This window comes from Cucumis melo, chromosome 12, assembly GCF_025177605.1.
Source record: "Cucumis melo cultivar AY chromosome 12, USDA_Cmelo_AY_1.0, whole genome shotgun sequence".
Lineage (NCBI taxonomy): Eukaryota > Viridiplantae > Streptophyta > Magnoliopsida > Cucurbitales > Cucurbitaceae > Cucumis > Cucumis melo.
In genome coordinates this window covers 22,496,958-22,510,122 of record NC_066868.1, presented here as the reverse complement: position 1 = coordinate 22,510,122, position 13,165 = coordinate 22,496,958, and the positions used below count along the sequence as shown (strand labels likewise).

At 33.4% G+C, this 13,165-nt stretch overlaps 1 protein-coding gene across 1 annotated transcript; it reads right to left on the bottom strand.

The window, feature by feature from the left end:
• Nucleotides 1-6,607: 6,607 nt before the first annotated feature.
• On the bottom strand, nucleotides 6,608-10,389 carry LOC103487612 (probable purine permease 10). The gene is made up of 3 exons (XM_008445984.3): nucleotides 10,225-10,389; nucleotides 8,084-8,710; nucleotides 6,608-7,517 (listed from the first exon to the last, which is right to left on the bottom strand). The coding sequence occupies exons 1-3, from the start codon at nucleotides 10,259-10,261 to the stop codon at nucleotides 6,973-6,975; spliced, it is 1,209 nt and encodes a 402-aa protein (XP_008444206.2). The 5' UTR covers nucleotides 10,262-10,389; the 3' UTR covers nucleotides 6,608-6,972.
• Between the last annotated feature and the right edge of the window lie 2,776 nt (nucleotides 10,390-13,165).

The following is a 13,165-nucleotide window of genomic DNA, read 5'->3' as shown; positions in this document are numbered from 1 at the left end:
ATTGGTATGACTTTTCAATCTAAAGGTGAAATATCTAGTTCCTCAATTATATATCTATTTTGTTAAAAAAAAAAAAGTAGTCTTTTTAATATAATAAGAGTATAAGTAGGTTCAAATTGTAAACCTTGTCATCAATTACAGTATTGTGTATTAGGCCATGCTCATTTTTCATTTATTAAAAGTAGTTGAATCTCAAACTGAAAGTATAAGCATAACTATTTTTTTTTTAAAAAAATCAAATAGTTGTCTAATACCTAATTTTAGGTTTAAATTTAGGGTTAGCGGCATAAATGGCAAAAAAGCCTAAAATAATAGTATATATTGCACAATGATAAAATAATTGTGTATATAACACAAAAAATAGTAAAAGACTAAAATATCAACGTCCAACTATCATTTTGGATGTTTCTTGCCAAATTTCTCAAATTAAAAACCATCCCTGATAGCATCTATCAAGGATAACAGCTATCACTGATAGTATATATCATTGTAATTAGCATCACTAAATAATTGCTACTAGTGATATATGTTACACTAGTAGTTTTCATTTTCAGAAATGATTATTCCACACACTTCTTCTCGATTTTTTCACGTTGAAAGCCATCACTAATAGCTACAATTAGTGAATATCACCGGTAGCTGTTACCGATTGTTATTATTGATAGCTACTATCGGTGATAATTTGTCACCATTGTGAGTTTTTTTTTCTTAAATTGGAAACTATCATTGATATATCAATTGATAACAGTTATACACTGCTATCACTGATAGATGCTATCAATTATAGCTAGATTTTAATTTGAGAAATATGTTATCAGTTGATATAATTGATAACGGCTATCAACGATGACTTTTATCAATGATAGCCACTGAATGGTAGAGTAACTTTCAATTTGAGAAATAATGTGGTATTAGTCGCTATCATTAATATCTTCTATCAACAATGTTACTATCAATTGATATTTCTGATATCTACTATAAGTAAATTTTTCTACGTTGCTATCAATGTAAAACGATATCACTAACATTATCTATCAATGATTGCATTAGAAGGATATCACTTATAACAACTATAGACGATATATTATTAGAAGGATATTTTTTATAAGTGATATCTCCTTGGTAAACTTATCAATTTTGTCTATTAATGAGGTTTAATTTTGCTATCAATTGATATTTTTGATAGCTACTATCAATGATATACTGTCTATTGCTATCACTAGTAATATCTATCAGTGATAGCAACAAAAGAATATCATTGATAGTATCTATAAGTAATATTCCTAATAGGCTACTACATATATATCATGTTATCAAGGTAATGCTACTATAAATTGATATTGTGGTATTGTTTGTTTTTAGTATAAATGGACAAAGAAAATATATCAGATTAGTATTGCTATCGATAATAGCTAAATCACTAATAACCTACTATTCATATGATAACTTTTATCACTTATAATATAAATGAAATTGATGTAGTTGCTTGTTGACATAAATTATTGAATTCAGGTTATGCTATCAACAATATTTACATCATTTAGAAATTCAAAGTTAAAGTGATCGATTGGTGATAAATTCATGAAAACATAATGACATTTTACCCTTGATGTCATTGATACAAGTCCTCATTGATAGCATGAGAGGAAGGAAATTCAAGGAAAAAATCGGTATTTTTAAAAAAACTACCACATGATCGGTAAAAAATTACCATTTTTGTAAATATTGTTTTGATCTTATGTTATAAATTATATTTATTTTCTAATTTGTGTTATTTCGTTCCTTAAATTTAAGTAGTGTTTGGAAATTGTTTATTTAAAAAATCTTAATTAGTTATTTGTGGTTACAAACAATTAACATTTGTTAAGACATGAAGATAATGAATCATTAAAAAATGCTTTGGTGCTTTTTATTTATTGAAAGTAGTTCAAACTCAAGCCCAAAATATAAAATGCTATGAGTGGATTGTTCTTATCTTAATACAACAAAGAAGAAATAATATATGAAGATTTTGAATCCCTCAACGGAGAAAAAAATAATACATACAAATTATTGAAGTTCAACGTACTATTACCCTTTTGAACAATTAGGGGGCGTTTTAGGATAGTGGGGTTAGGGTTAAGTAACCCTAACCCGTGTTTGGGACTCGGGTTATGGAAACCCTAGTTTTAGGGTTTCCATTAACCCGATTTCACCATCTCTACTCCCTCCATTCTGTCGTTTCGTGCTCTGTCGATTTCTCTCCCTCAACCCGTGTTCTTCAACCCGTGTTCACGCCCCTCTTCAATCCGTCTTCACGAATCTCTTCAATCCATCTTGCATGTCCATTCATCTTTTCCCTTCCATCACCGATTTGTTGTTCGTTGTTCTTGCTTCGCCTTCGTTCTTCTTCTTTTCCGGAAAACCCCCTTTCAACATCTCTCATCACCGTCTCTGTGTTTCACTGTCCGAAGATCGAACGCTTTGTTGAAGGCTTGGCCGAAAGGTCTTGCCTCCAAAACGTTTCGATTTTACGGTTTTGGGGTTTCGTTGACCGACGGGGACTATTCCTTGCCTCTGGAATCCCCACTTATATCTTTTTGATTTTATGGTTTTGGGGTTTCGTTGACCGACAGGGACTATTCCTTGCCTCCGGAATCCCCACTTACATCTTCGATCGGACTTCTCCGTGGTAATCCATGTTTGGTCCGAATTGAAGGGGACCCTTTGCCGCTCCACTTGCCGATATGCCGCTTGGTGTTGCCCTTGCCGATTCGTTTTCCTGTCCTGATTTGGGATGGATGCTACACCCCACACCGTTTTCCGGCCAATGGGTGCGGGTGGAGCATGGTAGGGAGGTAACTGTTGTTGTTGTTGTATTTTCTTTATTCAATTTGAATAGCCGATGATGAGTACTGACATTGCTCATTCGATTTTCCTTTGTTTGGTAACACGGATTTGTCGCTTGGTGTTGCCCTTGCCGCTCCACTTGCCGATTTGCCGATTGATGTTGCCTTTGCTGATTTGTTTCCCTGTCTTCATTTGGGATGGATGCTACACATACACCGTTGTCTGGCCAATCTGTGTGGGTGGAGCATGGTAGGGAGGTAACATTGTTGTTGTTGTATTTTGTTCATTCATTTTCAATATCCGATGATGAGTGATGTCGATGCTGATTCGATTTTCCTTTTTTGCTAACTTGAATTTGCTTTATTTACTTCATTCAGATTTTACTAACGTTGGAGCTATTAATGAACAACAATAAGCGTCTACCACATAAACCGCCCGATACACGCCATAGAATTAGGGAGCTTGCTTACTTTCGCATGATATACGAGTCAGATCTTATGTGTCGGCAAAGCACGCGGATTGATAGGCGAACATTCGCAATTCTATGCCATTTACTTAGAAATGTGGCTGGTCTTTCTTCAACTGAAATTGTCGATGTTGAGGAAATGGTAGCAATGTTCTTGCACGTCCTTGCTCATGACGTGAAGAACCGCGTCATCCAACGGGAATTTGTACGGTCCGGTGAGACAGTATCTCGACATTTCAACATCGTATTGTTGGCCGTTCTTCGACTGTACGAGGAGTTGATAAAGAGACTTGTTTCGGTAACAAGTAACTGCAATGATCAACGTTGGAAGTGTTTCGAGGTGGGCATCATAGAAACTCACTATATTTCACCTTTACGTACATCACACTTAATTGAACGTGTTTATTTCAACTTGCAGAACTGCCTTGGCGCGTTAGATGGGACGTACATAAAGGTCAACGTCCTCGCAGGAGATCGGCCTACATTCAGAACGCGTAAGGGGGAAATTGCCACAAACGTTCTTGGGGTCTGTGACACGAAAGGGGATTTCGTTTATGTCCTCGCCGGTTGGGAAGGATCCGCAGCAGACTCGCGGATCCTACGTGATGCGATTTCACGAGAAAATGGACTACAAGTGCCAAAGGGTATAACTTCTTTATAATAAAACACCGTCACTTCCTACTTACCTATTTGAAGGTCATAAACAAACCATTTAATAACAGGATATTATTATCTGTGCGATGCGGGATATCCAAACGCGGAGGGGTTTCTCGCCCCGTACAGAGGCCAGCGGTACCATTTGCAAGAGTGGCGTGGTGCTGCAAATGCGCCAACAAATGCAAAGGAGTACTTCAACATGAAGCACTCCTCGGCAAGGAATGTTATTGAGCGCGCGTTCGGTGTTCTCAAAGGTCGTTGGGTCATTCTTCGTGGAAAGTCGTACTATCCCCTGCAAGTCCAGTGTCGCACCATTCTAGCATGTGCCTTGCTTCACAATTTGATCAACAGGGAAATAACATATTACGACGACGTTGACGACGAGGACGAGGGGGACTCCACGTACGCGACGACCACCGCTTCAGAAGACATTCAGTACATTGAGACAACAAACGAGTGGTCTCAGTGGCGTGACGACCTAGCCGAATCGATGTTCACCAAATGGCAGTTGCGTAACGCTTAGCTAAGACAATTTTACATAACAAGTTTTCGATTGGAAGGTTGCAATTCTATCATGTCTAACATGTACTGTAAAAAGTAATATGGCCTGTTGCATATGAAATGTACGCGTGCCATGAATTTGTATCATGCCTATTTTGTTTTGGAGTTTAATGGTGAAATTACTTACGTACTCCATGTATTTTTTCTAATTTCTCATTCTCAGTATGTCAACCTCAAATCGTGCACCGAGACATGTTTGGACGAAGGAGGAGGAGGGGACTCTTGTGAAATGTTTAATGGAGCTGGTGTCAATGGAGGATGGAAATCAGATAATGGTACGTTCCGCCTAGGATACCTTGCGCAGTTGGTACGCATGATGGCGGAGAAACTACCTGGATGTCAGGTACGAGCAACAACTGTAATTGATTGTAGGATCAAGACACTGACACGAACGTTCCAGGCCATTGTCGAAATGCGGGGCCCAGCGTGCAGTGGCTTTGGGTGGAACGATGAAGAGAAATGTATCATTGCGGAGAAGGAATTATTTGATAATTGGGTTAGGGTATGAAATATAATTTAAACGTCACACAACGTTCACAATGTACATTTAGTTAACAATTTTTCTATCAGTACTGATACGTGATTTTTTTTTTGCCCGCAGTCGCATCCTGCAGCGAAGGGACTCATGAACAAACCATCCCCGTATTACGACGAACTTACATATGTATTCGGTTGCGATAGGGCGACCGGTCGGTTCGCTGAGACATTCGCGGACGTGGGGTCTAACGAGCCTAGTGGTGGATATGACAGATTTGATATGGGGGATGGAAACGAGGACTTCCTGCCCGTGTACAGCCAGGGAATTGACCTCTCGCAGGACGATGTACGTGCATCCCGACCTTCTCGCGCTTCAGAGGGTAGGACCGGATCAAGTGGATCGAAGAGGAAGAGGGGAAGTCAGCGAGACTTCGAGCTTGAAGCGATACATCTGGCGCTCGACCAAACAAACGAGCAACTCAGGCAGATTGTGGAGTGGCCAACACGCAACCTTGCAAATGACAACCACGTGCGCACAAAATTTTTCCGCATATTGCGTGAGATGCCAGAACTTACGAGTTTGGATAGGGCGTTATTGCAAATACATCTTTTGTCTCTTATGGACGACCTTCGGGGTTTCGTACTCATGCCTGAGGATGAGAGGGAGGGATTTTGTAGAGTCCTCCTACGAGACATAGAGAGATAGTTTATGTTTCTACTGACCTAGGTTGCTTATTATTTCGTTACATTTTTTGTCCATGATGTTGACTATTTATGCATTTCCTATTGTGAATAACTTATTTTCCTCCTTGGTAATGTTTATTTTAAATTAAGGAAAATAGTCACAATTTTCCAAAAGCGTTATAACGGCTATTTATATAGGTTTAAAATTGGATAACTTCGCTATCGCCGATTAAAAATATTCAATAATTTTTTTCTCTTTCTAAAAAATTAATTGTAATAAATTTCTCACAATATGTTCACAAATTTATTTTAATTTGGGCAACTATATGTACTAATTTAATAACATTACACATACAACAAATAAAATAGGAGATCAATAAAACGGATTCGAGGGGTTCGTAAAAAAGTATGCAATAATTTTTTTATGATATTTACAATTTAATTTAAAAATATTATACCACATAAAAAATTAATTAACCCAACCCATTTAACAATTTTCCCAAATAAAATTTATCACAAAATCCACATAAACCTACCCACCTAACCCTTCCCCCAAACACATTTTATCATAAAATCCCCATTAAACTACCCACCTAACCTTCCCCCAAACACATCTTATCATAAAATCCTCATTAATCCTCCTCATCTGACCCTTCTCCCAAACACATTTTATCATAAAATTCCCATTAACTCTTCCCACCTAACCCTTCCCTCAAACACATATTATCATAAACTTACCTTTTTAAACCCTTCCCCCAAACAAGGGTTATGATAAAACTAGGTTTAACTTAACACTAGTTTTATCTTAACACTAACCCTTTCCTAAATCAACCCTTCCCCCAAACGCCCCCTTAGGCCCTCCTATAAATTCATTACATTGATGGGACAATTTTCAAATTTAAATACAAGTGGGGACACAAATAATTAATAAAATGGAGGGGAAAAAAATAAATCTTCAATTTATTTTACAACAAAAGCATAAATAATGATCATAAGTTAGACTACCCTGATCTACCCCATAGAAATTCATTACAACACAAACAAATCAATCACAAACCAAATATCATTTCTAGTTTTAAAAGAAAAAAAAGACCCAAAAGGATTAGAATGTAATTTTCATTTCTAACACCCGATAAATACAACACTACAACTAATTTCTTTTATAGTCCAACTACATGGAAGTGGAGAATACGAGTCATCATTGATCTTGAAGTTGGCATTGTTTTGATTGTCCTTACCTATTCAACCGGGAACTAAAGAAGGTGGAGCAATGTACGTTGTTATGATTCATATATATATCATGGTCGAACATGAACAATCTCCGTTGAAACCTCGTTCGAGTTATCTCGATTTTCGACCTTAGAAGAGTCCTTGAAATCATCGAGATAATTTTGATAACCATAGGAAACAAAACCCCACACAGCCAAAATCATGGCCACAATTTTGATTCCATTCATTTTGTCATGAAAGAAAATGACTGCAAAAACAGGCACAATAGGCAAACCCAAGACACTAATGGCATTGGAAAAGAGAGAAGAGACATCGAAGATGAGACCCACACAACCAATGGTGAAAAGTTGCCAACTTATTGCAGTCCAAAGTAAAATCATTATGTATGAAACTTTGCCCAAATGGAATTCATCCATTTCTCCTTTCAAAGTTTTCCATTCCCCACTTGCAAATAACCCTATGAATATGACTGAACTTGCAACTATTGATTGGTAAATTATCATGTCCATTACTGCCTTGAAACTCTCCTTTTTTATCACCTTCTTGAAGGCTAGTTGGGTCAAAGATAGCATCAACCCGTACCCAGCCGAGGCCAACACCGTGCAAATGAATCCTATAGTTAATCAAGTATAAGTTAAAATTGCCGAGACATTTTCACCCATATTAAGACCATCAAACTAAGAGGAAGAAACAATACTATATATATATATATAGATAGAAGTTAATTCGAAAAATTTTTAAAGTCTTTACCGCACTCAAAGTGACTTTTGAAACACTTTCAAAATTTATTTTAAACAATTTTTTAATCAAATCAAAATGGTAAAAATATACATTTTTAAAAAATACTTATTTTTTTCTCTAATAATTCCAAACAAGCCTTCAATTTACTTCCACTCATCAACTTTAGTTTTTGGGTCAATTAATAGTTTGACCTATAATATTTGAACAAAAGTATTGATATAGCTAAATCTACCATACTTTTAGGTAATTCGTGATTCAACAAGACATTCATCAATCTAACACAGCAAAACTTGTTGATGTATATTATTTCACTCTTAACTAATTAGCGAAGTGATCAGAAGTAGTTCGAGTTTTTCACTATGTATGGCACTCGAAATCTAAAAAGAATGAGAAAAACAAAAAGAAAGACATTCACGAACATCATCGAGTTAGGGTTACCTGTAATAAACTTAGCTCTAGAAACAGGGTGGTGGTCGGTGCCATCGGAGACGTGATCGTTGGTATTAAAGATGAGGAGAGAGGATGAGATTGTAAGAAGAACAAGAGAGTTAACAATGAAAGGGGTGAACACAAGGCCATTGAAGAAGTAAGAAAACAAGGCATTGAAGGCCAACTGAGAAGCACAAATAAGGGAGTAAGTTGAGACAGGAAGGTACATTAATCCCACAGAGTAAAGAAAGCAACCAACAGCAATAAGAAGGCCAAGAGAGACATAAACAAAGGCAAGTTTTGCAGGTGATGTGGGTGGATTTGATTGGAGGGTGATATTAGAAGAAGGTGAAGTATTGAGTGATTTTATCATGTAGAGTGGAAGGAGAAGGGGAAAGCCTATTAGTGAAACTAAAGTTGCCAACCATTTGCTATTGCCACCTTTGTCAAAATAGAGCCTCCCAAGCATAACTCCTACTGATTGGCCAGCAAGGAGCAAGAAAATGTAAACACCAATTCTTAGCCATCTTTGGTAAGTTCCTTTCGTTTTTGTGCTACTTTTTGGTTGTTGTTGGATTAGGTTCACGGAGCTTATTTGCCTTCTAGGGGTAACTTTCATGCTTTCCTCTTCGTCTTCTGTCTCATGTATAACCAAAACACAATTATGAAATATTAATTAACATGATAAAAGAGTACCATACAATTGGTTGATTAAGTATATTTGTATACATGTAATATTTAAAAGGAGTTAAATTATATAAATTAAGTATAGGGACTTCTCTGAACTAATTGAAGTGTAGGTTTTAATTGTCTCTAGACTCCAACTTTCAAACTAAACAGAAACCCTTTTGCAAGTTCTTTTTAGTTAATTAAAGTAAGAAAGATTTTGGTTAAATAGAAGATGCATAGGTGTGCAAGAAAACCCTTTTAAGATGAAATAGTGTATATATATAGCAACTATTTTAATCTTCAGTGCGGTATCGTAAATTATGAATGTCTCCTAATTTGAAAGGTTAGTTGTGATGCCGATTTCGATTATAATACAAGAGAGCGTAATTGAAAAGTATCCCAAATTTCAAGCATACTTCTATATATATAATTTGTTCGAGGTTTTTGTATGAATGACCCTCTCGCGAGGGTGTTTATGTGATTGATGACTTGCATTTTAAAAAAGCATGATTTATAGTCATTACTCATTCTCTTATTTTGTTAACTTATCACGTTAGGGACGACTATGTGTATCATCCTAAAGTCATAGGACCATTCCTGTTATGATCTACTTTTTTCAGGAAAAATAAAAATCTAATAAAGTGGGAGATAAATAATTAAGGAACCACAACAAAAATTTTAGATATTGCGTTAGGGATGTCCAAGAAGGCCACATCACGATGACCATCCTTATCAAGAGATCATATTCATTTTTTTTGAATGAAAAAGTAACTAACGATGAGAAAAAAAGAAAACCCAACATTAAAAATAAAAATCACGATAGGGAGGTCACATCGTGTTAGGATGGTATACATAGTCGTCCCTATAAGTTTACAAATTAAGATGGTGAGTTATGACATAAGTAAAAAGTTATGCATATCATATTTTATAAGCATTAGGTTGTCTGTACAAAAACTCCTAATTCGTCTTATTGAAAAAGAGAAAAGTTTGGCCAAATTGAATTTACTATTTGTAATTCACGTGTGACTTTGTATCCCTTAGTCAAAAATTCAAAATTTCCACCTCATAATTAAAAAAAAAAAAAGAAATTTGAATTGTGTTTTTGTTTATTGAGAGAGATCCAAAGTGAAAATTGGAGACATAAAACCATAGGATAAACACATTCATGACAACACAACCAGCTGGAACTTACAAACAGAAATCTACATATTTATGAAAGAAAGTATTTTCTTTAGCACAAAAAGAAGACATTAAGATAGAAATGAAGTTAATTAGGACAATTAACTATGTCTATGTTAGTGACTTATGAGGAATATTCTTTCAACTAGATTTTCATGTGGGCAAAAAAAATGCCAAGTCGCCGAGCATGGATAACAAGTTCATGAATCGATATGTTATATCCGTCAATAAAATAATTTATAAATATACAATTAAAATAAAGGAGAAAAAGAAAAGAAAAGAAAAGAAAAGAAAAGACTTACTCCCAAAGTGTAGCTGCACTTCTCCATGATTTCCCATGCTCTGAAGTTGGAAGAAATTTTGAGAGAGAGAGAGAGAGAAGAGAGCATAGAAAAGAGAGATAAGATATGAAAGGACTTAAATAGGGGGGAAAGGGGATCTAATGGGACACAAAATTAAAGTATTTGAGTGGTGAATGATAATATTCTAGTAATACTCCAAAAAGTTACAAAACAAAAATTATAAGAAATTGAATTTTTGTTCGGTATTATTTATGAATTAATTTAGAGTTCAAAATTAAAAAAAAAAAAAAAAATTGTCAATCTCTATGTTTTGAAATATACTTCTTCTAGTGCAAGAAAGAATTGTAGGTGAAGATCTAACCTTTAAATTCAAGTGAAGAATGTGGTCAAATTATCACAAAGCTAACCTTACATTAATTATTTTTATTATATATATATATATATATATATATATATATATATATATATATATATATATATATATATATATATATACACTTTATTTTGTTATGTTGTAATTGTTATTTTCTTTTTAGGAAGACGCGTTCAATTTTTAATTTACTTTTACAAAAAAAAAAATTTCTAAAAAAATAACAAAATGGTTTGCAAAATATAATACAATTTATGTCATTATATTTTCTAAGTTGTAAAAATAATAAATTTAAAATCGAATAACTCTCTTACAACTCTAATAGTCATTTAATAGTCTTCTGATATATTTAATTGTTTGTGATATATTTATATTTACAATATGAAAAAAGATGTATTATGATCTGTTTTTTCTAATTTTTTTTATTTTTAATGTAATTTTTCAAAAAAAATTAAATACGTTGAATACAAAATGACTTAAATAAATGAAAAAATATTTTTAAATAAAAATGAATTAAAATATCTATAAAATATAAGGATAAAATATCGTAACATATGTAGATGAATCAAAATAAAATTTTATCTGAAAATCTGCACGGTTCTATCTTTTTTAGTTCTTATCTTCTTTCTTCCTGTTCGATTGTGAGGTTGCGATGAACAGTGAAATTACCTAAAATAATGAATCTAATATTTTTCAAAGTATTATAGGAATGTGATGATTAAAATTGTAATTTTATTTAAGACAAATTTTGATTCCGTCACCATTGGAAAATTAATGCATTTCTTTTTTCTAAAAGAGGATTTAGGGTAAAGATAAATTAGCTGTCAGCAAACATTGAAATATGAGAAGGGGAAAATGACAGAATGATCATTTGTCCAAATTCAAAATTAATTTAATTCAACCTGTAGTCCTAATTTTGTTCATTCATTTCTATACATCTTTACTTGGATTGGTTCCTCTATGAGATAATGACCATTGATGTACCAACATATACCTAATTAAAGATCCTACTTTTAATTTGAAGTTGACATTGATTCAATCGTAATTATTTGTGCATTTGACGAGACATTATCGATTCTCTTAGAAGTAGAAAAGACAATTCAACAAATCTCGTTCTTGTAATTTTTTAACTCATACGTTTATTTGCATTATTTTCTTTTATTATTTTGGTGTCCAGTCTTCTTCTTTATACTCGAGAAGTGTAGACAAAGAATTTTGCTTTCTAAGTTGTTGTTCTTTATTTTTCATGAAGATTGTGGTAATATTAGTTGTTTTATGAAAGTTTGCTTTAAAAAATGTTACTTTACTTTTTTTTTTCTTCTAAAGAAATGTTAGTTTTTTAAGAATAGATGCTATACTTTCTTTTCGTCCGTATGAATCAGTTCGATTTGCATAAAGTTAGAGATTAGAAGTTAAAACTTCTCTATCGCATATTTTGAATATAGAAAAAATTGCTTTCACAAATAAGTAATAGAAAATTAACATTAAATTCATAATATTTTTCATTACTTTAATTAAAACTTGTTGTGAAGAAATTGATGGGAAGGTATTTTATGTGTATCAAAAAGTAGCTACCTATCACTTTTATGTCCTACTAAGCATGAATTCTTTTTTTAGGAAATAGGGGATGGAGAAAGGGCAATAAGAACAAAGAAATGTAAGCTAAATTAGAAAAAAGAAAAAAGAAAAAGAAGCTCATGAATTTTGTCGTATTTGTTTTTTTAAAGAAATCTTTTGTTTCAAATGTTTCAAAAAGTTTAGCAATATTACTATTCTCGATTAAGAATTACAAAAACTACTTTTGAAATATGATCGAGAATTCGTAGAAATTAGATCAAGACCACACTATCACAATATGCTAGCTCGCAACACACTTATTTCATATCTAATTATACCATAAAACTTATTTAGTAAATCGTAGGCATTTTGATCCTTAATCTCAAATTAATTAATTAATGTTTTGATGATAACAAATATGATTTTTTATTGAAAATTTTATTATTTTGAATAATCCATAACGTGGAGCTTGGAAAAATGATTTTGATGCCCTTAAATCACCCAAAGGAAAAAAAATTATTAAAAGAAGTTTAAAGAAAAAATGCTAGAGATGGTGATGTGGCGGTAAGGTAATCAATTTGAACCAATTAGAGAAGCAATGAAGAAGATATGTGACTTTTGTTTTTATTTTTGTATTTTTAATAACTTTTAAAAAGAAAATGAATTAAATATTATTATTTATTTTTTATCTAACTACTAGTTTTTTAGAAAGACGGTAAACTTTTGCAGCGCTTTAAACAAATTATCTTTAAAACGACAATTTATTATATTATTACTTGTGTTTGTGTTTAATAATTGAGTTTAAATCTCAACGGTTTAATTTTGTTTTACATCAAACGATCCAAAATTTTGAGAGGTGCTTAGAAAAGTAGATGTAGGTCGAGTTTGACTGGACCGCTATAAAATTATGGTGTCTTCTTCTCTAACTCTTTTCTAATTATTTTTATATTTAATTTTAGACGCATATTCTTGTTGGTTGAGTTTGATTGTATACTCTATTACATACTTTTTATC